This window comes from Myotis nattereri (assembly GCF_964212035.1).
Source record: "Myotis nattereri genome assembly, chromosome: 5".
In the NCBI taxonomy this organism is placed as follows: domain Eukaryota; kingdom Metazoa; phylum Chordata; class Mammalia; order Chiroptera; family Vespertilionidae; genus Myotis; species Myotis nattereri.
The window spans coordinates 68097836-68125791 of NC_138080.1; the positions used below are offsets into that span (position 1 = coordinate 68097836).

General features: G+C 38.5%; 1 protein-coding gene across 1 annotated transcript in view; it reads right to left on the reverse strand.

The window, feature by feature from the left end:
* Positions 1–4402: 4402 nt before the first annotated feature.
* Positions 4403–27956, reverse strand: part of LARP1B (La ribonucleoprotein 1B) — a 97222-nt gene continuing 73668 nt past the window's right edge. Inside the window, 7 exon segments of the mRNA XM_081091639.1 lie at positions 4403–5644; positions 7306–7433; positions 8072–8181; positions 12929–13073; positions 13916–14076; positions 19455–19561; positions 20011–20177. Coding sequence (XP_080947765.1) covers positions 5399–5644; positions 7306–7433; positions 8072–8181; positions 12929–13073; positions 13916–14076; positions 19455–19561; positions 20011–20177 — 1064 coding nt within the window. The 3' untranslated portion in view covers positions 4403–5398.

Genomic DNA, 27956 nt, shown 5'->3' on the forward strand with positions numbered 1-27956 from the left:
AGAGCCATTTGCCGGATAGCCTCAGGCAGAGGCTAGATTAGCACCTCCCTAGAGGACAGAAGTTCTCTCTCTGCAGACACAGCTTATTATCACAGCCACTTGGCCTGGAGCTCAAATCCCCTCTAGTATTACCTACAACAATCAAGGCTTAACTACAAGACTGCGCACAAAGACCACTAGGGGGTGCACCAAGAAAACATAAAAAAAATGCGGAGACAAAGAAACAGGACACAAATGTCAGAAATGGAAGATATAGACCTCAAAACCACACTTTTAAGGTCTTTCAATAATTTTCTAAAAACTGCCGATAAGTGTAGTGAGATCCTCAAGAAATCTAATGAGACCCTCGATGTTGTGATAAAGAACCAACTAGAAATTAAGCATACACTGACTGAAATAAAGAATATTATACAGACTCCCAACAGCAGACCAGAGGAGCGCAAGAATCAAGTCAAAGATTTGAAATGCGAAGAAGCAAAAAATACCCAACCAGAAAAGCAAAATGAAAAAAGGATCCGAAAATACGAAGATAGTGTAAGGAGCCTCTGGGACAGCTTCAAGCGTACCAACATCAGAATTATAGGGGTGCCAGAAGATGAGAGACAGCAAGATATTGAAAACCTATTTGAAGAAATAATGACAGAAAACTTCCCCCACCTGGTGAAAGAAATGGACTTACAGGTCCAAGAAGCGCGGAGAACCCCAAACAAAAGGAATCCAAAGAGGACCACACCAAGACACATCATAATTAAAATGCCAAGAGCAAAAGACAAAGAGAGAATCTTAAAAGCAGCAAGAGAAAGAAAATCAGTTACCTACAAGGGAGTACCCATACGACTGTCAGCGGATTTCTCAACAGAAACTTTGCAGGCCAGAAGGGAGTGGCAAGAAATATTCAAAGTGATGAATACCAAGAACCTACAACCAAGATTACTTTATCCAGCAAAGCTATCATTCAGAATTGAAGGTCAGATAAAGAGCTTCACAGATAAAAAAAAAAAAAAAAGCTAAAGGAGTTCATCACCACCAAACCAGTATTATATGAAAGGCTGAAAGGTATCCTTTAAGAAGAGGAAGAAGAGGAGAAAGGTAAAGATACAAATTATGAACAACAAATATGCATCTATCAACAAGTGAATAAATAATCTGATGAACAGAATAAACTGTTGATTATAATAGAATCAGGAACATAGAAAGGGAATGGACTGACTATTCTTGGGGGGGAAAGGGGTGTGGCAGATGCGGGAAGAGACTGGACAAAACTCGTGCACCTATGGATGAGGACAGTGGGTGGGGAGTGAGGGCGGAGGGTGGGGCGGGAACTGGGAGGAGGGGAGTTATGGGGGGGGGGGGAAGAGGAACAAATGTAATAATCTGAAACTGGCTGGGTAGCTCAGTTGGTTAGAGCATTGTCCTGATTCATCAAGGTTACAGGTCAGGTCACATACAAGAAGCAACCAATGAATGCATAAATAAGTCGAACAATAAATTTATGTTTCTCTCAAAATGAATTTTAAAAATTAAAAATTCTTGTGGCACACCAGTAGAAAATCACTGCTGTATTGAATCAGTCTTCCTTATGCAAGAGGAAAATAAAGATAAGCAGGTCACAAGAGCTAAGAAATTAGTTGAAAGGCAAGATTAAGTACAGGGAAAAAAAAGTAGTATCATTTAGTATAATGGCAAGAAGCATGAGAAAGTGTCAGATTGGAGTACCAAACTGGCAAATAAATTGAAAAAATAAAAACCTCTTTCGCTAGCTACCAGTAAGGTGCTTGGTCCTTCTGAAGACACTAGGGCCATATTGGGGTGAGGCCCTCAGTTCATCAGGCAACTAGCACTGTGCCCCAGCATGGGCCCTGCACTCATCCACACCATGGCCTCTGTCTCTGAGCTCACCTGCATCTACTTGGCCCTCAACTTGAGGATAAGATCAATGTCCTCATTAAAGAAGCCGGTGTAAATGTTGAACCTTTGTTTTTTTAGTTAATCCCTCACCTGAGGATATTTTTCCATTGATTTTTAGTTAGAGTGGAAGAGAGAGGGAAAGACAGAAACATCAATTGGTTGTCTCTTACACGCGCCCCAACCAGGGCCGGGCTGGGGAGGAGCCTGCAACCAAGGTACATGCCCTTGACTGGAATCGAACCTGGGACCCTTTGGTCCTCAGGCAGACACTCTATCCACTGAGTCAAACCGGCTAGGGCAATGTTGAACCTTTCTGACAGGTCTGTTTGCAAAGACCTGTTGCAATATCAACAAGGGGAGCCTCATCTGCAGTGTAGGGGCTGGTGAACCTGCCGCAGCAGCTGTGCTGTACCAGCAGGAGGTCCTGCCCCTCCACCACTGCTGCCCCAGCTGAGCAGGAGAGTGAAAGGAAAGAAAGAAAAATAGAGGAGTCTGAGGATGACATGGGCTTTGGTCTTTCTGACGAAACCTCTTTTGTATCACATTCAATAAAAAGCTGAACTCTGCAAGAAAAATAAAAATATACTTTAAACATAACTTCCTTCCTTAATCCCTTTTAGTAGGAAAGTAGTTTTGATTTAAACTTTTTAACACTGCCTTTTGTATGAAATAAAATTTTTTAAAAACCTGCAAAATAATAAGGATGGAAGCATCTAAGGTCAGTAGGGTAAATTTTGGGTAGGGCTCTTTAGATTTATAGCCAATAATGTTTTCTTTTTATTGAATAGCAATGCTTTTATTTGAGTTTGATTTGCTGGAATTCCTTTAAGGAGTATACTTTTTTAAAAGTTTTACCCAAAAAATGTACATACCATGTCAAATATACACTAACAAAATTCAAAAGTGAAGTGTTAATATACTTGATAAGTAAAAAAATAATATAGTTAATGAGCAATATTATCACTCAGTAGCATCTTGATGAAAATGATGACATTAGCCAGGTTGGTGTGGCTCAATGGGTGAGCGTCAACCCATAAACCAAGAGGTCTCTGGTTCAATTCCAATCAGGGCATATGCCCGGGTGGCAGGCTCCATCCCCAGTAGGGGGGTGTGCAGGAGGCAGCCGATCAATGATTCTCTCATCATGGATGTTTCTCTCTCTCTCCCTCTCCCTCTCCAAAATCAATAAAAATATATATTTTTAAAAATAATGACATTAGAATACTATTTTTTGCTGCTAAATCTTTCAGAGAAAGATTGATAATAAGCAGTGTTGGTGAGGATGTAGGAAAACATGCTGAAGAAAGTATAAACTGTGCAACCATCTTAGAATAGTACGTTAAATGGGAATACATTTTTACTTAGAATTTCTACTTCAGGAATTTATGCTAGGCAATAACTCCAAGTTTATACATAAAAGATTTTATCTATAGGGATGTTATTAAATTGCTGATTGTAAAGAACCCAAACCTTCCCACAAGCTAAAGTTAAACAATAGATGATAGTTAAATAAACTATGGTGAGTACAATAGATGATAGCTTAAAAAAAAAAATAGATGATAGCTAAATAAACTATGGTGAGTCCACATGCTGGAACACTATGTAAATGGTAAAAGTCATGTTGTGGAAATATCAATGGCATCAGTAAAATGCTCACCTCCATGTGAGAAAACAGATTATTATGCTATATGTATAGCATGATACCAATTTTGTTTTTTCTGTTTTAAAAAGGTACTTTTATTCTTTGTGCTTTTCTAAGTTCCACAATGTACAGACATTAATTTTATAATAAAAATGTGACAGAAATTACTAATTTATTACACATCACAAAATTCTTGATTACTATATTTTCATACAAAATATACAATTTTCCAATCAAATTTAGGTAAGTACAAAAAATCTTATATTAAATACAGGTTTCAAATGTATGTGTTCAAAAAAAAACGGATATTGAGAGAAAAATTTTAGATCATTTCAAGAGATGACTTAAAGGGAATAAGCATGGTTTGGTAATTTCTTACTGAAAAGCCAAAGCTACATATCCACTTAAGAAAACATTTAAACATTTATTATCCTAATTCATTAGCTGTTTTGCATTGTCTATTCAAAACTCTAAGTAAAATTTATTTTATTTTCTAAATATTCAAATTTGACTGTTTCTTAAAATTAAAACATCAAAATGACCCCCAAAATATTAAATATTATAAAACTGAAAGTTATTTATGCATGGGAAATAACCTAATGAACATCTCTTATTAAATAGCCCATTTATCCAAACAAGATTATATGTATTTCAATGTTGCCATTTTATAGGAAAAAGACACCAAAAAGAAAATAATAAATTAATTCAGTGTATTAAACCAGCTGAATACAAGAAAATATGTGCTAAATAAAAATGAATATGTTTATAACTGAAACTTTATTCACAAAATATAATGGTCTTCTAATAGCAATGTTTGAATATTACAACTAAACAAAAGTAATGAAAAATCAATTCAAATAACTTAGAAAGTGCTTTATTTTTTAATTCCCACAAAAACTGAAACTATCATTTACATCAGTTGCAATAGCAATAAAAATTAGAAATCAATGTACTATAACTCTTGAAAACACAAGCATAAAAAACTAAAAGCAACAAGAAGGAAATCTAAGTGCTCCTTTTAAATTGAAGATAATCTGTTTGTGATATACCCACCTGCAGATGTACAAAGAGCATTCAAAACAGTGCAAGATTTAATTAATTTAGGACAACATTCCAACCCAGTTTTCACTACTTTTCAATTGCTTTTGCAGGTTTATGTAGAATCACAAAAAGTAAATCACTCCTAATATGTAACCAGCTAATACCAATTTACAATACTCCACACCAACACAACAACAACTATAGAAATCATGAGGTTAAACTCACAGGGGAAAAAGGAAAATCTTGCATCCAAAGTGCGTATGCTTTAATATAACTGCAATATATTTCTACTTTTGTTAAAAACAACAAAAAAAAGGTTTTCTTTACACATCTAAAAGCAAATGTATCATTTCATATTCTTTTTCTGAATTAAAAAATATTTACGTAATCTTCCTTTGTTTTTAATTTCAAATATGAATTGATAGTGGGGTAATTAGATTCTTTAAGAAAGCTCTATAGATGAATACAACATACTATATCTTCTTTAAGAAGTATGACCTGAAATGTTAGGCATTCCTTGTGTTGTTTTTGAATGTATTTTAAGGAATGCTGTTCTTGTAAACAATGGCCTTAAAAAAGAAATACTGAGACCTATTCATTACTAGAGGATCTCTATAATAGATCACCAAAACTATCCTGTTCATGAAGTCAGGGAAAACATTTTTAGAATTTATCTTGCTATGGAAAAAAAATGGTACCACTTTCTTCCTTCTTCTTTTTTCTGATCATCACAATTAAACATCAGGTTTTCCCAAATAAATACTGATGTAAATGTTGATTTCAAGGGCAAGCAACTTTCATAAGCATCTACTTCTCAGACATTTCACCATTTGTGGAGACTGAGGCAGCACTGTTCTGGTGTGAATTGTCACTGGACTCCTGTGACATATTCCTTCTGGGAGAATGTATTGGAACCTGAAGTTGACTGGCAGATGCAGGCTTAGCAGCATTTGGTGACTTTGTGGAGGAATTAGATGGAAGTCTATGATGATCACTCTCTGAATCAGAAGTAGACGAATGTCGTTTTCTTCCAAATTCCTCACTAATGGGGGGCTGCAAATTATGAAAGACAACACAGTAACGATTATACTATTTTTCCTCCATTTAAAATCTAAGGCCAGACTTCTCCAACAAAGAGGAAACTGTTTGTGCTTCAGCAGATTTTATTAGTATACAAAAAACTTAACAGCAATTTAAGGTATTAACTTGAATGTCCTTCCAATTAAATCATCTTGCTAGTATTTTTTCATTCTTTCACTCAACACATGTTTATCAAGCATCTCTTATGTTTTAGGGCTTGAACTACACAGCAGGTAATAAGTGTAAGCTTGGGTTCCTTGCTTCAAGAAAATGTTTCACAAGGATTATTTTCCATCTTTATTCAACCTCTATCAAATGTTAAGCATTTATAACTTTAGTCTCTTCCTCAGCCATAACCTCCTATCCTAGGCTTGCTTAAATGGCAATGTTTAACAAACAGATAAATGGAAGCAACGGGGGGAAAAAGAGATACCAAGTCAAACACCTTCAGCAAGTTTGAAGGTTTCTCTCAAATTTCTAGGATAAGGACTGGAGAGCATTACTGATAGTACTACATTTAAACACTTTCAACCATAAATATCCAACCCCTTCAGACAGCAAGGACAGAGAGGCAGGTAGAAGAAAGGTATCCTGCGTTTTTTAAAATCAGTCTTTTAGGCCTTTCCAGTGACCAAGATTTTAGAGCCCACAATGACACACAACCAAATATTTTCATTTGAAAACAAGTTAAGACCATAATCTCCTCCACCAATATTCTATTGTATTTGAAAGTGGAGGCCTGAATTCTTAGCTTCAATTCAGAAAGGACAAAAGTCACTATTATAAAGATAGCAGGGATGTCTCTGTGACAGAAATGGTTAGGCCACTCTAGAAACACAGCTCTTCAGTCCATTAACTCCATCCCTGAGCCATCTAATCCAGCAGTCGCCAACAAGTGGTCTATGAGGTCCAAAAGGTTGTTGACCACTGGTTTAAGAAAACCTTTGGAGCTGCGGTCACCAACCGGTGGTTTGCAGACCACTGGTGGTCTGTGAGGTCCGCAAGGTTGGCGAGTACTGATCTAATCCATTTAGATACAAAATTTCAAGACATAGTACAGTACTAAGTAGCGATGAACCTAGCCTTCCTTTCATCTCTATTTTATACGTCCTGATGCTTCTTTGTCTTTTCTGATTTCTCTGTTCTCTTCTTCATCCTTTTTATCTTTTTATGTTCATCCCATTCTTTTTCTAATGCCTTCCTCTTTTAAAATCACATTGTTTAAAGCCTACCCTATTATCTCTACAGATGCACCTAACATTCTCGCCTAATTTTATTATGCAGGGAACCCAAGATTCATGTTACATCAGCATATGTTACAAAAACTATAAAAGCATATCAAAGGTGAAAAAATTTCAAGCTGCTAAGTGAGAAATTTGCAACATATCCACATAAAAGTTACTAAATCTATAATTTAACTATAGGAACATATCAAAATTGAAGTGAACTGACAATTGCACTGTAGTTATGTAAGATGTTAACATTTGGGAATTCTAGGTAAAAGAGTATATGGGAATTCTCTACTATTTTTGTACCTGCTTTAAAGTTTGATTTCAAAACTGGAAAGTTAAATTTTCAAAATAAAAAGTTAAAAAATAAAATTAGTAATACAGAGGAAAGGACTTAAAACTTACATCAACGCGGAAGTCTTCTAACCTCTTGAAGCTACAGAGGTATTCCTGAAGTTTTGGGTCAATAGACTGTGTATTAGATTGCGAATATTTTAGATAAGCCCAAAACTTTTCTAATCCATACAATTGACCTAATAACAGAAAAGAATATACATAATTATATAGAATTTTTTAAAAAATGATTCATATTGAACATAATCCTACCAGCAATAAACCATTTACCTTCCAATACACATATTGCTTAAGTCTGGAGAATAAGACATTTTAATGAATAAAGGCAGCTAACATTGAGCATTTACTATATACAGTGGTTTATTACATATTAAACTAATCTGAAGCATATACAACCCTGGAATATAGTTGCTTTTGTATATATTACTGGTGAATAAGCTGAAACTAACAAGGTTAAGTAACTTGCCCAACATCACATAGCTAATAAGCAGTGGAAATGGGACTCGGACCTCACCCAGGCCCTGTGCTGTCACCCACTGTGCTGCCCCACCATTCCAGGCACATCCACTGATGCTACACAGAACTCTTACGTAACAGAATATCAGTGAGTAGCCACATTTGTCAAGTGAATAATGACAAATACAACTCTTCACAGGAAAGGTCTTATTCCTTATGGTGCCCCAACCTTCATCAAGCACCAACTAGGGGCCTGAAGATATTAAGTGGTCTGCTTTGAAGACAAAGTTATGAATTCCCTATTCATTGATACTCAGGTTTACAATGAACAAACAGAATAAGTTAGTTTTTGTTTTGTTACCAGATTCGTAGTCTTTTTTGGTTTCTTCTTGGAAATCCTTAAAAATTTCTTGTCTGAATTTTTTTTCCAGTCCGTAACTATAAAACCTGAAAAGACATTCTAATCCATACCTATGAAAAAGAAATAAAATACTCATAATTTCTTTGCCATGACAATATCAATATCTCATATTTAACAGCACTGATACAAGCAAATATGGCACAAATAACCCCAAACAAAGAAAAAATGTTTTAAATGTTTAGCATGCAGATGTTTAGTTGAAGCAGTAACTAGTAATCCATAGTTGGCTTTGCTGTTTTTGTTGACTCAGCCATAGCACTCCTGGAGGTACACTGGGAGCATGGAGAATGAGAGGAACCCTTGGACAACGAGAATATAACTTCTTTAGACTGACAAAAGATCTCTCCCTGGAATTGCTAAGGAACTAGTCAAAAGATTTAATGATAAATTGGGAATGTTTTAGATTTTTCCCAAACCAAGGTTTATAATGGTGTGTTTGTGCATGGTATTAAATATTCTTGAACATAATCTTTACTCTAGAGAGATAAAGACCATACTCTTATGCTCTAAACCTTAGGTGTTGTTGACCCATTCGATAAAGTACATTTCATAAAAGACATTTTGCTAAAAGAATTTTAATCACTAAATAAATCAGAAAACAAATGTCCTTGTTTTCCTCTTTTAAGTACCTAGAAAATTGGAGCCCTAGCCGGTTTGGCTCAGTGGAATATTGGCCCACAGACTAAAGGGTCCTGGGTTTGATTCTGGTCAAGGGCAGGTACCTGAGTTGCAGGCTCAATCCCTAGCCCTGGTCGGGGCATGTGCAGGAGGCAACCAATCAATGGGTCTCTCTCACATCGATGTTTCTCTCTGTGTGTCTCTCCTGTTCCCTTCCACTCGGGTGGAAGAGTGTCTTTTCAGGTTTTATAGTTACGGACTGGAAAAAAAATTCAGACAAGAAAATTTTAAAGATTTCCAAGAGAGCCTGAGACAAGTTGTTGATAGTGGATCAGCAAACTACATGGACTCAACCTCCAACTAACGGTGATGAGTAGAACTCATGAGAGCAGACAAAAATCAACAGGACAGCAGTGTAAGGGCCATGTCTAGCTCACTCAACTAAAATATGCCACAAAAGATTCCTCATTTTTAAAATCCTTGTCAGTCTGGGTGCCTCAGTGTATTAGAGAAGAAGGGTGTGTGTGTGTGTTTTATAATTAGCTGATTTACAAAATAAAGAGTAATAGTCCAGAAGAATATCAACCTGCCAAGAGAAATGCAGGACTACCAACTACACACCCACAGATGAACTGGAGCCCTGTGCTCTGGTAGCCATAAGTGATGCTACTCTTGAGCTTGTTTGACTGAAGGTTAAGGGAAGGAAGGATTAAAGGAACACCAGTCCAGAATGACAAATCTGCCTTGACTCTCTTCTTAAGGGATCATATTACATTGATATCAGTGGTTCTCAACCTTGGCTACATCTAAGAATCATCTGGGAGCTTTTAAAAAATACTGATGTGCAGGCTCCACTGAAAACCATTAAAATTAGCATCTTTGGGGATGAAGCCTAAGCCCCTTTCTTCTTTTCTCTCTGAAAAGCAGAATTTAGAACTTTTGGGTTTTATCAAATTAATATTTTAGAGGAATGTTAGAATTTTTAGATTTTTGGAAAGAGCTAGTAGACTACTACAACATTTGAGTTTTACTCTTATATTTTAACAAATCAATTCCAAAGACCAAAAGTATAACATTAATAACACAACCCAGCCGAAACCGGTTTGGCTCAGTGGATAGAGCGTCGGCCTGGGGACTGAAGGGTCCCAGGTTCGATTCCGGTCAGGGGCATGTGCCTGGGTTGCGGGCACATCCCCAGTGGGGGGTGTGCAGGAGGCGGCTGATCGATGTTTCTCTCTCATCGATGTTTCTAGCTCTCTATCTCTCTCCCTTCCTCTCTGTAAAAAATCAATAAAATATATTTAAAAAAAAAATAACACAACCCAAATATGCAGCATAACTGCTAGATGAAGAGCACGGCAAGTGACCAGCATCTTAGTTGTCATTTATTCACGTACCACTCACTGTGAGACTGCTCAAAGACTAAGAACCAGAAAAAACTATATTTGAATTCTAGGCTTATAACTATATCCCTTTAAGTAGGGATAAAAATATCCTACTTTTTAAGAATAGATGAGATACTCATTGTAAAGCACTTAGACCATGGCTGGCACATTAAAGATATGTAATAAATGTTATTTCTCTCCCTCCTTGAAACCATCTTAATGTTACTTATTGTCAATGGATATATTTAGTAAAAATCTTCTTCCTAATAATAATGACCACTCATTGAACACTTGCTATGTATCAGGTAATATGTTAAGCTCTTTACATGGTGTTTTGTTTAATCTTCACAATAACCTTACAAGGGTATCTACCATAATTTCCCCAACTTTATAACTAACCTAAAGCTTGGGGGGATTATAATTTGCCAGTCACAATAAATTAATGGGCTAGAACTCAAAACTATGTCTCATTTGAAAGCCTCCCAGTGCTGAACTATTATGCTCTACTTCCTAAGAAATAGCTAATCCAGTCTAGTCATGAACACTGAAGAAACAGACCCAAAATTATAAAAGATGTTGAAAAGCTATTAGAAACATACACAGAGAAGGAACTCCCAACCTAGACTTGGGTAGGAATGGAATCAGAAAAGTATTAGAAAGTCCTGCAGAAAAATAGTTTGCTTATTAAATAGCAAAATATGCTGAAATTAATTATAAGCATGGCTTTCAAACTTTTCTGAGTTTAATAGTAAGAAAAATATTTTAATTTGTGAACAAGTCAATACAACACTCATATACACTGTGTGTGTACATAAAAGCACACGTAAGTTTTTTGAACTACTTTTAAATTTCTACGTATGTATGAATTACGAGATAATTTAATCTTACTATGTTCAGTGCAGTCGTATTGTATTTTCTACAGTTTATTTTTAAGCAAGTCAGGATCACTACATTGATTTCTCAACTCTTCAATGGGTTACAAACCACACTGTGAATGTTAACATCGAGATCAGAAATGGCCAAGTTTGCCTTTTATGTCAAATCTGGTAAACTAGCTAGCAATGACATGTGCCTGTCATTCCTTACCAAGATAAGATGCAAATTAAATGGGCTTTATTTTTACAAGTCAGTGCAAATGTAATGTTTTCTAAAAAATTTTCTTGCAGCAAATTTTTCCCTCTTAAAGATCACAATATCTTTTTTTTTTTTTTTTACTGATTTCAGAGAAAAAGGGAGAGGGAGAGGGAGAAACATAAATGATGAGAGAGAATCACTGATTGGCTGCCTCCTGCACGCCCCCTACTGGGGATTGAGCCCACAACCCCAGGCATGTGCCCTCGACCAGAATCAAACCCAGTACTTCGGTCTGTAGGTCATTGCTCTATCCACTGAGCCAAACCAGCTAGGGCTAACAATATATTTTTATTTGAGATTTACAAGAGGAACCCATTTTTAGACCTTGAAGAGAGGTAAATTTAGAAAATATTGAGTGGAAAATTATCTTTTTTCTTCTTTCCATCACTACTTCTTCCTCCCTTTACCCAGGAATAAATAGCTTGTAGTAGTCCACTCCGTGTTCTTTCTCACTCTCTTGGTCTGGTCTCAACTCAGCCTTATAGGCACTCTCAAAATTCCCCTTGAACATTTCCTCAAAAAAAAAAGCAAGGTTTAACTCAGGGGTCCTCAAACTACGGCCCGCGGGCCACATGCAAATACAGATATTGTATTTGTTCCCGTTTTGTTTTTATACCTCAAAATAAGATATGTGCAGTGTGCAAAGGAATTTGTTCATAGTTTTTTTTTTAAACTATAGTCCGGCCCTCCAACGTTCTGAGGGACAGTGAACTGGCCCCCTGTTTAAAAAGTTTGAGGACCCCTGGTTTAACTGGACAAAAAGAACGAGTTAGCAAAGCAGAGGGAGAAAGAAAAGAACAAACAGGTAAGGATATCTAAAGACAATTTGGATGCTAGAGAGCTTGGTTCACTCAGAGAACACATAGTTCAGTACCACTGCTGTCTAGAGCACTAACTGCAGTAAAAATGAAATTGGACAGGTAAATCAGGTCATATCATGAGAGGTCTTAGTTTTTCTTGGCTCAAGCACATATTAATTTGGGGACATATATGCACATGCAAGGGAAGTCTGTAATAGTGGGGACAAGAGAGAGAGAAATCTTTCAAATGTCATTTGGCCTTTATGCCATCCCTAAAATGGTCCCAAATGATCCCACCTCCTGGTATTCACAATCTTGTACAATGCCCTCCCACACTGTATCAGGGTGGGTCTATGAATGACACAATATGGCAGAAGTGATAGTATGTCACTTTCAAGTATAGATTATACATGACACCGAGGCATCCCTCTTAGAAGTTCTCCCTCTTTTGTGGTTCACCAGCTCTGAGTCATGTCGTGAGATGCCCTAAGCAGAGGCCTGTATGGTCAAGACCTAAAGGCTCCTGCCCATAGCCATGTGAATGAGCTTGAAGAGGATCCTCCAGCCAGTCAAGTCTGTCGCCCTATCCAACACTTCAACTGCCATTTCCTAAGAGAATAGAACAAGAACAACCCAGCTAAGCTGTTCCTAGGGTCCTGACCCATAGAAACTGTGGATTAATAAATGTTGTTTTAAGCGTCTGAGTTTGGGGGTACTTTGGTGTGCAGCAATAGACACTAGAACAGCCTCCCTCCAGTTATGCAGGCTACTTTCACAGTTCAAAATTGGGCTACTTTTCAGGCCTAGTTCTTATTTTTAAAAAATCTCTCAAAGTGTAAAAATACAAAAAAATGTTGGACCTGTAATTTTCTTTTGCATCTTCCCAAGCAAGTTGTTTAAATTCCTCGTACATTTTTTTATTGAAGTGGTCTCTGAGGAAAAAGGACCAGAAACGAAAGAGAGTATTCATTTCTTGGGACTGGCCAACTCCCAAGCGCTTTCTGTCTGGAAAAAGTTAAAATAATAAAACATTTTTAAAGTAAAGATACTTACTGAAAGCAAAACAACAGACGTTTTACATAACTTAAAGAAAACTGAAACATATTAATCCTCAAAACATATTTGGGTTTCTTCTAAATAAATTTAAGCATTTGTCAAAAGTAACAAGAATATGGTAAACTTTCTTTCTTCCTTTTTTTTAAACTTTATTTCTTAACTAGAGGCCCGGTGCACAAATTTGTACACCAGTGGGGTCCCTTGGCCTGGCCTGCAGGATCGGGCCAAAACCAGTTCTCCGACATCCCTCAGAGGTTCCAGATTGCGAGAGGGCAGAGGCCAGGCCGAGGGAGCCCACCTGTGCACAATCGGGGCTGGGGAGGGATGCAAGAGGTTGGCCAGCTGGGGAGGGACCAAGGGAGGGCTCCAGGGTGTGTCCGGCCCGTCTTGCTCAGTCCCAATTGGCCAGACCTCAGCAGTAAGCTAACCTACCAGTAGGAGCATCTGCCCCCTGGTGATCAGTGCATGTCATAGCGACTGGTCGACTGTCTGCCCCCTGGTGGTCAGTGCACGTCATAGTGAGCGGTTGAGTGGCTTTAGCGTATTAGCATATTATACTTTGATTGGTTGAATGGCCAACTGGACACTTAGCATATTAGGCTTTTATTATATAGGATGTGTCTAGGCTACAAAATACATGAATAAGAATATATATAAACATATTTACTTAAGGTAACTATAAGTAAAACAAATAAAAGAATATCTTAACCTAATATTAAATGTCACAATTTGAAATTTTTAGAATTACATTTTAATTTTAAATATAGCTATGTAAAAGACAAGTGTCTTACCACTTAGGCATCTTCGATGATATTTGTGGTACACTTGCTGGGTAAAGCCATTTTCCTTCAAAAGTTCATGAGAAGGATGCTGGAACTTCGGGAATGAGTGAGGAGTGCATCCATAACTTCCTATGAGTTGGGAACCTTCTGAAGGTGAAGCATTTGAACTGCTGTTTGAGGAGGGGGGGAAAGCCTTCAAACTAAAATATCAAGAACCAAGTGTTTAAACCGATTTGCACTACTGGTTCACTACTGAGAATATGAGCAATGGAAAAGACATTAGTCCCCAAAACGCTCCTAAACAAATGACATAGAATTTAAGCTCAATACACAGGTAAATTCAGAAGTTGATTTAAAAAGTCATAAATTCTGAACCTAAAATAATAACTAGAAGCAGATAACTGAATAGCTAGCTTATTCCTCTTCCAGATCCATTATTTAGTTTAGATAATTTTTTGTGGTAGTAGAAAATTTTTCAATTTTCTTGAGTAATTAGGCTAATGATGTAAATTGAGTAAGTGAAAATAATGAATAAAATCTGGCATAAAGACAATAATTTCACATACCTGCAATTTTGTAAATCAATTCCACTTCTGAAATATTTCCTAAATTCATTTTTTTTTGGATTCCATTATTCAAATTATACTTTCTGACGCTTTCAATGGAACTAACTGTTATCTTTGTTTTTCCATCACCCTCCCTCTATCTTGCCACCAAAGTTATCTTCCTAAGACATTGTTCTATATTGTTGGTTCTCAATCTGTGGTCTGTAGATGCTTAAAGGGATCCCAGGAATTCTGCAAGGTCAAAACTAAAATCGTATTTGCTAAATTTACCATGTTAACATTCATACTGATTATACTAAAGCAATGGTGTATATAATCACTGATGCAAACTGAGACAGTAGCACCAAATCTCATTTTCTAGCGCTTGTATTATTTATTGCTATGCACTTGCAATTTCTGATGTCCTTGATGAAGCAAAAAAAAATTTTTCATGAAATCTCAACCCTTGAGTATATGTCCTATTGTGTATGACAAAATGGAGCAGAAACTTTCTTTAGTAAAATGAGAAAGTTCTGGAGATGTTTTACAACCAAATGACTATACTTATCACTACTGAACAGTACACTTAAAAATAGCTGAGACAATAAATTTTATGTTATGTTTTTTTTATCACAATTAGAAAAATATGGGATGGGAGGAAGCAAAAACACTTTTGTGACAAATCAAAGTCAATCGACTAAATGTCTATTTCATTCCTAGCCCCCAATGTGATGGTATTAAGAAGTAATTAAGCCAAAACCGGTTTGGCTCAGTGGATAGAGCATCAGCCTGCAGACTGAAAGGTCCCAGGTTCGATTCCGGTCAAGGGCACGTACCTTGGTTGCGGGCACATCCCCAGTGGGAGATGTGCAGGAGGCAGCTGATCGATGTTTCTCTCTCATCGATGTTTCTAACTCTCTATCTCTCTCCCTTCCTCTCTGTAAAAAATCAATAAAATATATTTAAAAAAAAAAAAAAGAATAGTGTTCTGAACCATATCAAATTCAAAACCATATTTAAAAAAAAAAAAAAAGAAGTAATTAAGTCATTAGGGCACAGCTCTTAGGAGTGGGATTTGCCCTTCTTGTAAGAAGAGACATGAGAGAGCTTGCTTCTTCTCTCTCTCTCTCTGCTCTCCATCATGTAAAGATACAAGATGGCCATGTGGCCGAAAACCGGTTTGGCTCAGTGGATAGAGCGTCGGCCTGCGGACTGAGGGGTCCCAGGTTCGATTCCGGTCAAGGGCATGTACCTGGGCTGCGGGCACATCCCCAGTGGGAGATGTGCAGGAGGCGGCTGGTCGATGTTTCTCTCCCATCAATGTTTCTAACTCTCTATCTCTCTCCCTTCCTCTCTGTAAAAAATCAATAAAATATATTAAAAAAAAAAAAAAAAGATGGCCATGTGAAAACTGCAAGTGGTCCCTCACCAGACACTGGATCTGTTGGCATCTTGACCTTGGAACTGAGAGAAATGAAGATTTCTAGTTTAAGTTACCTAATCTATAGCATATTTGTTATAGCTCAAAGAGAAATGTCTTAAGTCAAAGCATGTGTGTGATAAAGTTGTAAGCTGAACTAAGTGACTTTTTCATAGAATACCATTTTTAATTAGAATAACCAATAAAATATGGTTATTCAGATTTTGTTTTGTGTAAGACAAAAATGAACAAAATTAGTCTATAATATCAAGGAAAAATTTGAGCTCTCATGCAAAAATTAAAATTTTGGAAACCTGTATTTGTCCCCATGAGTTTGACAGTTTCCACTAATACCTAAAGACTTTTTTTTAAAAAATATATTTTATTGATTTTTCACAGAGAGGAAGGGAGAGAGATAGAAAGTTAGAAACATCGATGAGAGAGAAACATCGATCAGCTGCCTCCTGCACATCTCCCACTGGGGATGTGCCCGCAACGCAGGTACATGCCCTTGACCGGAATCGAACCTAGGACCTTTCAGTCTGCAGGCCGACGCTCTATCCACTGAGCCAAACCGGTTTCGGCCCTAAAAACTTTTCTAATGAAATTAGTGGTGACTTTTTTAGGAGTCTGTGTGTACAAGTCTCTGTGAGTGGTAAAATATACATGACCCTTATAATGTAGTAATTCTAGCAATCAGATTCTTCCTTTTCCCAAGGCTTTGTCAGTTTTGTTTTTGTTTGTTTTATTGTTACAGGGTGTTTCTATGCTGGAGAGAAGCCTGGGATAAAAGCTTAAAGTTTTCTGAGGATTTTTCTGAGCATGCATCGTTCCTTGAGCATGTGTGGTAGTTTTCTACGTTGCCCTCTATGAGCGGTTGTTTTTTGAATGCCCCCAAAATAGGACATTCAGACAGAGGGCAATGAAACAATGGACACCAGACACTGTGGCTGCACCTTGTTGATCAGAGGCAGTTCGCATTCAGAACACAGAACTCCAGCAAGCCAGACCATAAAGTGGGTAGCCATCTTCCAGTCTGTTCACAGAGCTGGGAGGTGGGAGATAGGTAGCTGCTACCATATCAAAGGCTGACACTGACCAACATTAACCACAATTTACCAGATAAGCTTCCCCTGGAAGCTTTAAATGTTAAAACAGATGCCCTAGCTGGTCTGGCTCAGTGGATATAACGTCAGTCTACAGACTGAAGGGTCCCCGGTTCCACTCCAGTCAAGGACACATGCCCAAGTTGCAGGCTTGATCCCCAGTAGGGGGCGTGCAAGAGGCAGCCAATCAATGATTCTCTCTCATTGATGTCTCCATCCCTCTCTCCTTCATCCTTTCTCTCTCTGAAATCAATAAAAATATATATTTTTAAAAATCACTGGTATGAAAAGGTCATTGATATGGTTTCATATTCCACACTGCAACTAAATTTTTTTTAAAAACTACCACCCATTCAGCTTTGGTATAATATCAAACAAGAATATCTTCAAATTATCTGAAAAATGCCGAAACCGGTTTGGCTCAGTGGATAGAGCGTCGGCCTGCGGACTGAAAGGTCCCAGGTTCGATTCCTGTCAAGGGCATGTACCTGGGTTGCGGGCATATCCCCAGTGGGAGATGTGCAGGAGGCAGCTGATCGATGTTTCTCTCTAATCGATGTTTCTAACTCTCTATCTCTCTCCCTTCCTCTCTGTAAAAAATCAATAAAATATATTTTTAAAAAAATTATCTGAAAAGGCTAAAAAATATTCCTCCCTTTCCTGAATTTTATTCTTCTACTTCAACAAAATCAACAAATTACAATTAAATTATATTAACTTATAATGGATTTATTACTGTTATTTTAAAATGAATATTTATATTTTTTCAGTTTTACTTTTTAATTCAGTAAATTATATAACTCCCAAAACAAAAGCTCTCTGAGGTCCAATCATTTTTTCAAGTCTAAAAAGGTCCTTAGGCCAAAAAGTTTGAAAAGCATTTAACTAAATCACATCACTTTTGCTGCTCAAAACCCATTACCTACAGAGTAAGTCCAATTTTCTCAACAGGATATTCAAAAGGGCCTTACCAAACCTTGACATAATTTTTGCAAGAATCATTTCCCATAAAATCCCATTATGGTATTCTCATACCTTAGGCTCCAGGTGCATGTAAGTGATGTGCTACACTACGATATATTTTTATATTTCTAGTAACTTTGTTATTTCCTCCCTTCTAAATCCTCTACCTATTTCCTACCTTGGCCTGTTAAAATCTTACTCATCCATCAAGATCAATACTAATTGTCCATGCCCAGCAAGTTTCTCATGACATCCCCCAGGCAAACCTAATAAACCCTGGGAAAATTAAAGTTATACAAAGTAGTTCTATATTCAACACCATTTGTTCACACAAGGTCATATCTGTCTTGAAGTGGGAGAAGTAGTTTCATTCACCTGGTCTTTTACTGAGTACTACCTATACCAGGCACTGAGGTTCTGCCATCCCTGAATTTACTATCTGAAGAAGACACATACAAAAATTTAAATAATGCCTGTAAAACATTTAGCACAGTGCCTGGGGCACTGCTGAAAGAATGTAGTAAGCATTAGCCAGCATTAAATAACTGCACTACTGCCGAACCGGTTTGGCTCAGTGGATAGAGCGTCGGCCTGCGGACTAAAGGGTCCCGGGTTTGATTCCGGTCAAGGGCATGTACCTGGGTTGCAGGCACATCCCCAGTAGGAGATGTGCAGGAGGCAGCTGATCGATGTCTCTCTCATCGATGTTTCTAACTCTCTATCTCTCTCCCTTCCTCTCTGTGAAAAATCAATAAAATATATTTTTTTTAAAAAAAATTGCACTACAATAACTATACCAGTGATGGAGAACCTATGACACCCGTGTCAGAGGTGACACGCGAACTCATTTTTTTGGTTGATTTTTCTTTGCTAAATGGCATTTAAATATATAAAATAAATATCAAAGATGTCTTTGTTTTACTATGGTTGCAAATATCAAAAAATTTCTATATGTGACACGGCACCAGAGTTAAGTTAGGGTTTTTCAAAATGCTGACACGCTGAGCTCAAAAGGTTCGCCATCACTGAACTATACCATGGCTGATACACATCACAAAGAGCCAGAAAGAAAGAACTTTCAAAAGAAGGAGCAGTGAGAGACAAGGGAAAGCAGAGATAAAGAAGCCCTGCAGTAAAATAGAAGGCAAAGTCACGGTACAGGTAGGCCCAGGAGCCTCCATCTTGTGAGGAAGTCAATTAAAGATTAGTGAAAAAACTGTAGATGACACAGATATCAGAAATAAAGAATTACTTTGATGGGCTGGACAGGACACAGCTGAGGAAAGAATTAGTAAATTTGGATATACATCAATCAAAATTTCCAGAAAAAGATTAGGAAAAAAGATAAGATCATCCAAGAGCATTTACTTCTCCTCCTTTGGTTTCTCTTCAGTATTTTCATTGTTCTATAATTTGCTAGTATTAATTTGTAAGTTATTTCCAACTATCTAATTAATTACTGTTTTCAACAAACTTAAAATCAAGAAGAAAACAATGTTTGACAAATAGAGTACCTGACAGAGGGTGTTCTTGGCCCGTGATCTCTGGAATCCATTACCCAACCAACATGACACTCCAGAGGGGGATTTGTACTATGTCTTGTTTTTCTCTTTCTTGGACTCTAAAGAAAAGTCAAACATTGCAATAACTTTCACTAGTATGAACTTCTCAAGTAAATTAAACCCCTCTGACTGTAAACCAACTCAAACATTTTCATACTGTGGATGACACATTATGAAATCATATGAAGTCACAAAACTCAAACTATCACATACAAGTTACAAAACTTAACAAATAAGGCCCTTGGCTAGACTTCAAACTAAGGATGAAAGGAAATACAATTTAGCATAATTCTCCATTATACCTTATGATCATCTTTTATTATACTATCCAACTGTACAGTAGTTATTCCTTAACCTAAGAAAACATCACTATAGTAAAACACCGTTTTTAACAAATTCTTACAAGCTAAAATACACATTTTTAAATGTGATATAAACTACAAAGTCTCATTTTGTAATGTTAAAGGATACAGAATGTAGGCTTTATATTCCTGGTTGTTTTGAGTACCTTTATATCAAGGGCTTTTGATTCTTTAACCACAGGATAAAATCTTGGTGTTTTGTTTGGATCTTGTAACCTGGGTGTTCGGGGTGTTTTGGGTATCCTTGCAGGATAAATTCTAGAAGATTCTGGAACTGCTGTTGGCAGTGAACAGACTGTTGTTGAAGATATTTCTGAAACAACAAACAGTTTCTGAGCTAATTCATCAGTCAAATCAGCAAAATAAAAAGCTACTAATAATATTTGGATGCTAGACAAATTATTTTACTTTGAGAAAAAGGGTAATTCTGAAATTCTTTACTCTCAAAGGATTTCTTCATTGGAAACAGTTCAAATATATAAGAATAAAAATTTAAAAAAATCACTTGTTTACAAATTACCTAGCTTTTCTAAATTTTAATTTTGCTGTATCTTTTTTTTTTTTTTTAATTAAAAAAAAACAGCCTGGAGCCCACTGTCTAACCTTCCCTAATCACATTTTACTTTTCCTCCTCAGAGATAACCAGAGTCTTAAGTTTAAGATTTTTATCAATTATTATACATGTAATAATATTATATTCCATAATAAACTTTATATAAGTGACATCATACTATATGTATCATTTTGAAAGCTTTTCCAGTCAATATTTTGTGACTTGAATAGTCATATTTGCATAGCTCTGGTTTATTCATATGACTGCAAAATATTATGCTGTTATACAAACATATCAGAATGTATTCATTCTCCTGAACATCCACATTTATGTTATTTCTAGTTGTTTTGTTTGTTTTTTGGTATAATCAACACTTCTGCACTGACAGTAAAAGAACATGTCTTCTAGTACAGGTATGAGCATATTTCTAGTTTTCATATCTGAAATGGAAATGCTAAGTCAAATGGCACATGCATCTACTGACTTACTTAAATACTGACTGCAAGCTGCTTTGTATAGTGGCTTCATCAATTTATAACCCCACCAATTTCACACCCTGGTCAAGACTGGTTTTTGTTCAGATTTTTAAGTATTTTTCCATCTTATGAGATTTAAATGGTATTTGTATTTCCTTGGTTACTAGTGAAGTTGAGCATATTTTCATATGCTTAGTTATCACTCCGAGTTCCTTTTGTGAACTTTCCATTCACATCCTTTGACTATTTTTCTATTCATTTGTTTCACTAATTAGTTTGTGAAAATTCTATAGCAAAATACTAAGCAAGCACATGAATTAAGTAGTAATGTCAAAAGTGTAAGCTCCAGCCCGCTGGTGTGGTTCAGTGGCTGAATGTCGACCCATGAACAGGAGGTCACAGTTCGATTCGTCAGAGAACATACTTGGGTTGCGGGCTCAATACCCAATGTAGGGCATGCAGGAGGAAACCAATCAATGATTCTCTCTCATCATTAATCTCTCTCTCTCTCAAATCAATAAAATACATCTATCATCTATCTATCTATCTATCTATCTATCTATCTATCTATCTATCTATCTAAAGTAAGTGTCAGCTCCAGCCTTCACCAGAGATGCTCAATTGATTAGAGCAGTGATGGTGAACCTTTTGAGCTCCGTGTGTCAGCATTTTGAAAAACCATAACTTAACTCTGGTGCCATGTCACATATAGAAATTTTTTGATATTTGCCACCATAGTAAAACAGACTTATATTTTTGATATTTATTTTATATACTTAAATGCCATTTAACAAAGAAAAATCAACCAAAAAATGAGTTCGCGTGTCACCTCGGACACGCGTGTCATAGGTTCGCCATCACTGGATTAGAGCAACGACCCTTACACCAAAAGGTGGTGGGTTTGATTGCTGGTCAGGGCACATACCAGGTTGCAAGTTTGATCCCTGGTCTGAGCATGTGGAGGAGGCAACTGATCGATGTTTCTCTTTCACATCCCTGTTTCTCTTTCCCCCTTCCACTCTCTAAAAATCAATTTTTAAAAATGTAAGCTCCATTTCTATATGATTTTTCTTCAGACTTCTTTAGATTCACACAAAAATCTTTTGTTCATTCAAATACTGAGTGCCCACTATTCTAGACAAAAGTTTGTAAACTCAAAAGTGAACTTACCCACTCTATTAGCTTGTCTCCCTGTCTTGCCATCTCCCCTCCCAATCCACTTTCTGTACTGTTACCAGACTTTCCTGCTTTTGTCATCTCTGCATTTTATCCATTTATTATTTGATTTATTAAATTAAAATTTATTTTCTTACAGATCATCCTATTAGAGACTTAGCTAAGGCTAAGTCTCAGTGCTTCCCTAAAAGAGCCACAATCTTTTATTAGTGCACTAGTGCCTATAATAGCATTTAGAAAAGGTATATCCCCACCAAATGACTGATCAATTTAACAGAATTGTATTAATGCTGTTTTTCCTTATTCCAAAAATATAATCTCAAGGATAACATTATGATCTTATACTGAAATATATGTAAAAATCAGTGCCTTTGTAGAAGATCTAGGAGCAATAACAACCCAGAAACAGAAAATTTCCCAGAAACCAGACTATAGTCTTTAAATTCCATTTCCTACTGACTTGGTCTGCTAGAAGAAATAAAGTCTGGAGCAAAGCATAACATGAGCCTGGAAAATCTGGAGCCAGACAGCAATGAGGTTAATAAAGAAAATACTGCCCAGCTAGTATGGCTCAATGGTTGAGCAGTGATCATGAACCAGGAGGTCATGGTTCGAGATTCCCAGTCAGGGTACATGCCTGGGTGGCGGGCTTGATCCCCAACAGGAGGCATGTAGGAGGCAGCCGATCAATGATTCTCTCTCATAATTGATGTTTCTCTCTCTCTCCCTCTCCCTTGCTCTCTCTGAAATAAATAAAAACATATTTTTTTTAAAAAAAGAAAAGACTAGCTTAGGTCATGAGGACACAACAGAAAACTTAAGGGTACCCCACTAGTAAAATGAAGTGATCTGACCACTAAAAATAATGACTGAAATGAATTAAACATATCAAATAAATAAGCTCTATAAGTTCATAATGGCACTTTACAACTTAATCATATTTGTAGGTTGCTGGGACACCAACTCATTCAGAAAATTGATACATTGAATAAAAAAGAAAGAAACAAGTATTTACCCTTCCTTTCCTGTAAAAATTGAGTATCAGGGTAACCAAAAAATTGATAAGAGTATTCTTTCAAGAACTGAAGGTAAGGGGTAAGAGATCAACCAAAGGACTTGTATGCATGCATATAAGCATAATCAATGGACACAAGACGCTGGGGGGTAGGGGAGACTGGGGGAAGGTCAAGGGGGGGAAAAAGGAGACAAATGTACTACTTGTTGTAATATTTTAAGCAATAAAAAAAAACAGTAACAACAAAAAATAAATAAATAAAATAAAAATAAAAAAAGAACTGAAGGTAAGAAATACAGAAGGAATTTTTTTAAAAAAGAGACTACTGTAAATCTCCATTTAACATCATCAATAGGTTCTGTGACTTTAATTGAAACAACATATAACAAAATCAACTTTACCACAGGCTCATTTATATAGACAAAGAGTTAAGTTCCTATGGCATCTTATCAACATTTTAACAAATGATGTTCAATGAAATGACATTATTCAAGGACCTACTGTATATTGCAACTTTAATGAAGTATAAAATCTAGGGAATATTCATCAATGACTGTATAAAACCAGTTGGTAAAACACAGAAGGGAAATTCAACACTGAAGACATAAGCCATGAAAGAAATAATTGATAAGGTGGACTTCATTAAAATTAAAAATGTATGCTCTGCAAATGAGACTGTTAAGAGAATGAGAAAGAAAACAAGCCACAGACTGAGAGAAAGTATTTGCAAAAACATAGCTGATAAAGGACTGCTATTCAAGATAAAACAAGAACTCTTAAAACTCAACAAGAAAACAACAAATGCTGGCGAGGATGTGAAGAAAAAGGAAGACTAGTTTCACTGTTGGTAGGAATGCAGGCTGGTGCAGCCACTATGGAAAACAGTATGGAATTTCCTCAAAAATTTAAAAATCGAACTTCCTTCCCTTGACCCAGTGATCCCACTTCTGGGAATACATCCTAAAACCCCCAAAATTCCAATAAAAAAAGAATATATGCACCCCTATGTTCCCAGCGTTATTTACAATAGCTAAGATTTGGAAACAGCCCAAGTGCCCCCATCAGTAGATGGATGGATAAAAAAAAAACTGTGGGACATTTATACAATAGAATACTATGCAGCTGTAAAAAAGGGGGAACTCTTACCCTTTGGGACAGCATGGGCAGACCTGGAAAATATTATGCTAAGTGAAATAAGCCAACCTGAGAAAGACAAATATAACATGATCTCACTTATTTGTGGAATCTAATGAGCAGAATTAACTGACCAACAAAATAAGACCCAAAGCATGGAGGCATAGAACAGACTGACATACCTCGATGTGGGGTTGGGGGGACAAGAATAGATAAACCAGAGAACTTATATACTTACAGGCATGGCCCATGGACACCAGCAATAGGCTGGTGAAGACATGGCAGGGGGTGGCAAGGATGGGACTGGGAGGATGGAGGTAAAGGGAGGGAAAAGGGGAGATATCTGTAATACTATCACAATAAAAAGTTTATTTAAAAACCATGAGTCAAAGATCTAAACAGGTATCTTAAAGATGTACAGATTGCAAATTAGGAAATAAAAATATGCTCCACATCATATGTCATCAGAGAAATATGAATTAACATGAGATACCACAACACACCTATTAGAATGGCCAAAATTAAGAACACTGACATCACCAAATGCTGCAGAGGATGTGTAGCAATAAGAACTCTCTCTCATTCATTGGTGGTGGGAATGCAAAACAGTACATCCAGCATGGAAGATAGTTTGGTGGTTTCTAAACCTAAACATACTATCCTATATAATAAAAGCCTAATATGCAAATCAATTGAACGGCGGAATGACCGGTTGCTATGACGCCCACTGACCACCAAGGGGCAGACACTCAAAGCAGGAGCTGCCCCCAGCCCACAGGCCCCAGGCCAGCTAAGGTGGGTGCCAGCAGGGGCCCCCTGGTCGCCCTGCAGATTGGTCCTGATCGCTGGCCAGGCCTAGGGACTCTACCCTTGCACAAATTTTGTGCATTGGGCCTCTAGTTATTATATAATCTAGTAATTGCCCTCCTTAGTACTTACCCAAAGGAGCTTAAAACTTATGTTCACACAAAAACCAGCACATGGATGTTTATAGCAGCTCTATTCATAATTGCCCAAAGTTGGAAGCAACCAAGACATCCTTCAGTAAGTAATGAGTAAATAAATTGTGGTACATCCAGACAATGGAATGTTATGCAGTGCTAAAAACAAACGAGCTATCAAGCCATGACAAGGCATGGAGGAACTTTACTGCATATTACTAAGTGTAAGAATCCAATCTGTAAAGAATCTGTAAAGGCTACATACTGTATGGTTCCAACTATCCAATATTCAGGAAATGGGAAACTATGAACAGTAAAAAGATCTGTGATTGCCAGTGGGGTGGGGGGGAGGGATGAATAGACAAAATAGAGAGGATTTCTAGGGCAGTTAAACTATTTTGTATAATTGTATGGTAGATACATTTCATTATATAATACCCTAGGGACATACAACACCAAGAATGAAACTTATGTAAACTATTAGAGGCCCGTTGCACAAAGAGATTTGTGCAATAGGCCTTCCTTCCCCTGGCTGCCGGCACCGGTTTTTCTCCGGAACCCGGGACCTAGGCCTTCGCTCCAGCCACAGCAGAGAAGGCCAGCCTCAAGGCTTTTCCGCTCTGGCCACAGCGGAGAAGCCAAACATCTTCAGTCTTCAGTCATCTTCAGTCATCTTCAGTCTTCGCTGGGGCCAGAGCCTTCAGTCTTTGCTCTGTGCCTGCATATGCAAATTAACCGCCATCTTTGTTGGATTAATTTGCATACTCATCCTGATTGGCTGGTGGGTGTAGCAGAGTGACACCAATTTGCATGTTTCTCTTTTATTAGTGTAGATATTGAGTGATTTCTACAGCAATGAAAATACTAAGTGTAATCTACACTAATAAAAGAGAAACATGGTAATTGGCGTACGACCGCTACCCTTTTCATTGGCTAATCAGCGAGATATGCAAATTAACTGTCAGCCAAGATGGCAGCTGGCAGCCAGGCAGCTTGAAACTAACATGAGGCTTGCTTGCCTCAGAGACGGAGGAAACCAATGTTCCCCGCCTGCGGCTGCAGGCCTCTGAGCCGGCAGTTTAAGAAACTCTGTAACAAATACCGCCGGACTTCAGCCAGCAGATTCGCAACATTGTAAGCAAAGGCCAGAAAGCTACTTTCAGCCACGGAGGCCTAAGAGCTAGAGCCAAGCCTCAAGCTAAAGCTGGCCCAGAATAAAAAAAGAAAAAGAAAAAAAGGAGCAGTTGGGAGCTTCAGTCACCCACAGCCTGAAAACAGCCCTCAGCCCCTCACCCACACTGGCCAGGCACCCCAGTGGGGACCCCCACCCTGAAGGGTGTATGACCAGCTGCAAACAGCCATCATCCCCTCACCCAGGCTGGCCAGGCACCCCAGTGGGGACCCCCACCCTGATCCAGGACACCCTTCAGGGCAAACCAGCCGGCACCCAACCGTGCACCAGGCCTCTACCCTATATAGTAAAAGGGTAATATGCCTCCCAGCACCGGGATCAGCGGAGCCATGAGGCCTCCCGGCACCGGGATCAGCGTGACAGGGGGCAGCGCCCAAACCCCCTGATCGCCCTGCGGCTCTGTGTGTGACAGGGGGTGGGGCCACAACCTCCCTATCCGCCCTGCTCTGTTCGTGACAGGGGAAGGCGCCCCAACCCCCTGATCAGCCCTGCTCTGTGCCTGATAGGGGGGAGCTCCCCAATCCTCCCCCCACCCCCCACGGGCCCTGCTCTGTGTGTGACGGGGTAGAGCCATAACCTCCCCATTGGCCCTGCCCTGAGTGTGAGAGTGGCGGCGCCTCAACCACATGATCAGCCCTGCTCTGTGGGTGATAGAGGGCGGCGCCCCAACCCCCTGATGGGCCCTGCTCTGGGCGTGACCGAGGGTGGCACCGCAACCTCCCCATCGACCCTGCCTTGAGTGTGACAGGGGGCGGTGCCCCAACCCCCCAATCGGCCCTACCCTGAGCGTAACTGAAGGTGGCATCACAACCTCCCAATCTGTGCATGATAGGGCGCGGCGCCCCAACTCCCCAATCAGCCCTGCTCTGAGCCCGACCAGGGGCTGCACCGAGGGATTGGGCCTGCCCTCTGCCACCCGGGAGCAGGCCTAAGCCAGCAGGTCGTTATCTCCCAAGGGGTCCCAGACTGCGAGAGGGCACAGGCCGGGCTGAGGGCCCCCTCCCCCCCCCGCCGAGTGCACAAACTTTTGTGCACCGGGCCTCTAGTCCTATATAATAAAAGGATAATATGCAAATTGTTCCCTCAACCTGGAGTTCGACTGGTAGTTTGACCAGGGGGCAGGGCCAGGGCCAGCCTGCCAACCGCCCACGGCCCCTCCCCTCAGCCAGCCTCGCCCCCAATTGGCCCTACCACCCTTATCGGGGATAGGGCCGGCCAACAACCTTCCGCGTCCCCTCCCCCTGGCCAGCCCAGCCCAAATGGCCCCGATGGGGTGGACCCACCAGACCCTACCCATGTACAAATTCGTGCACCAGGCCTCTAGTAATATAATAATGGATACACTTTATCGTAAATTTGTCCAAACCTATAGAATGTACAACATCACAGTAAACTCTAATGAAAATGATGGACTTCAGTTGATTATGATGTGTCAATGTAGGTTCATCAATTATAACCAGTACACTACTCTGATGTAGAATGCTGCTATGTGGAAGCAACATCCTTCACCAGGTGGGTGATGGCTATGCCAACTTGGGGGCTTGGAGTACATAGGAAATTTTTGTGCCTTTCTTTTAATTTTGCTGTGTGCCTAAAACTGACAAA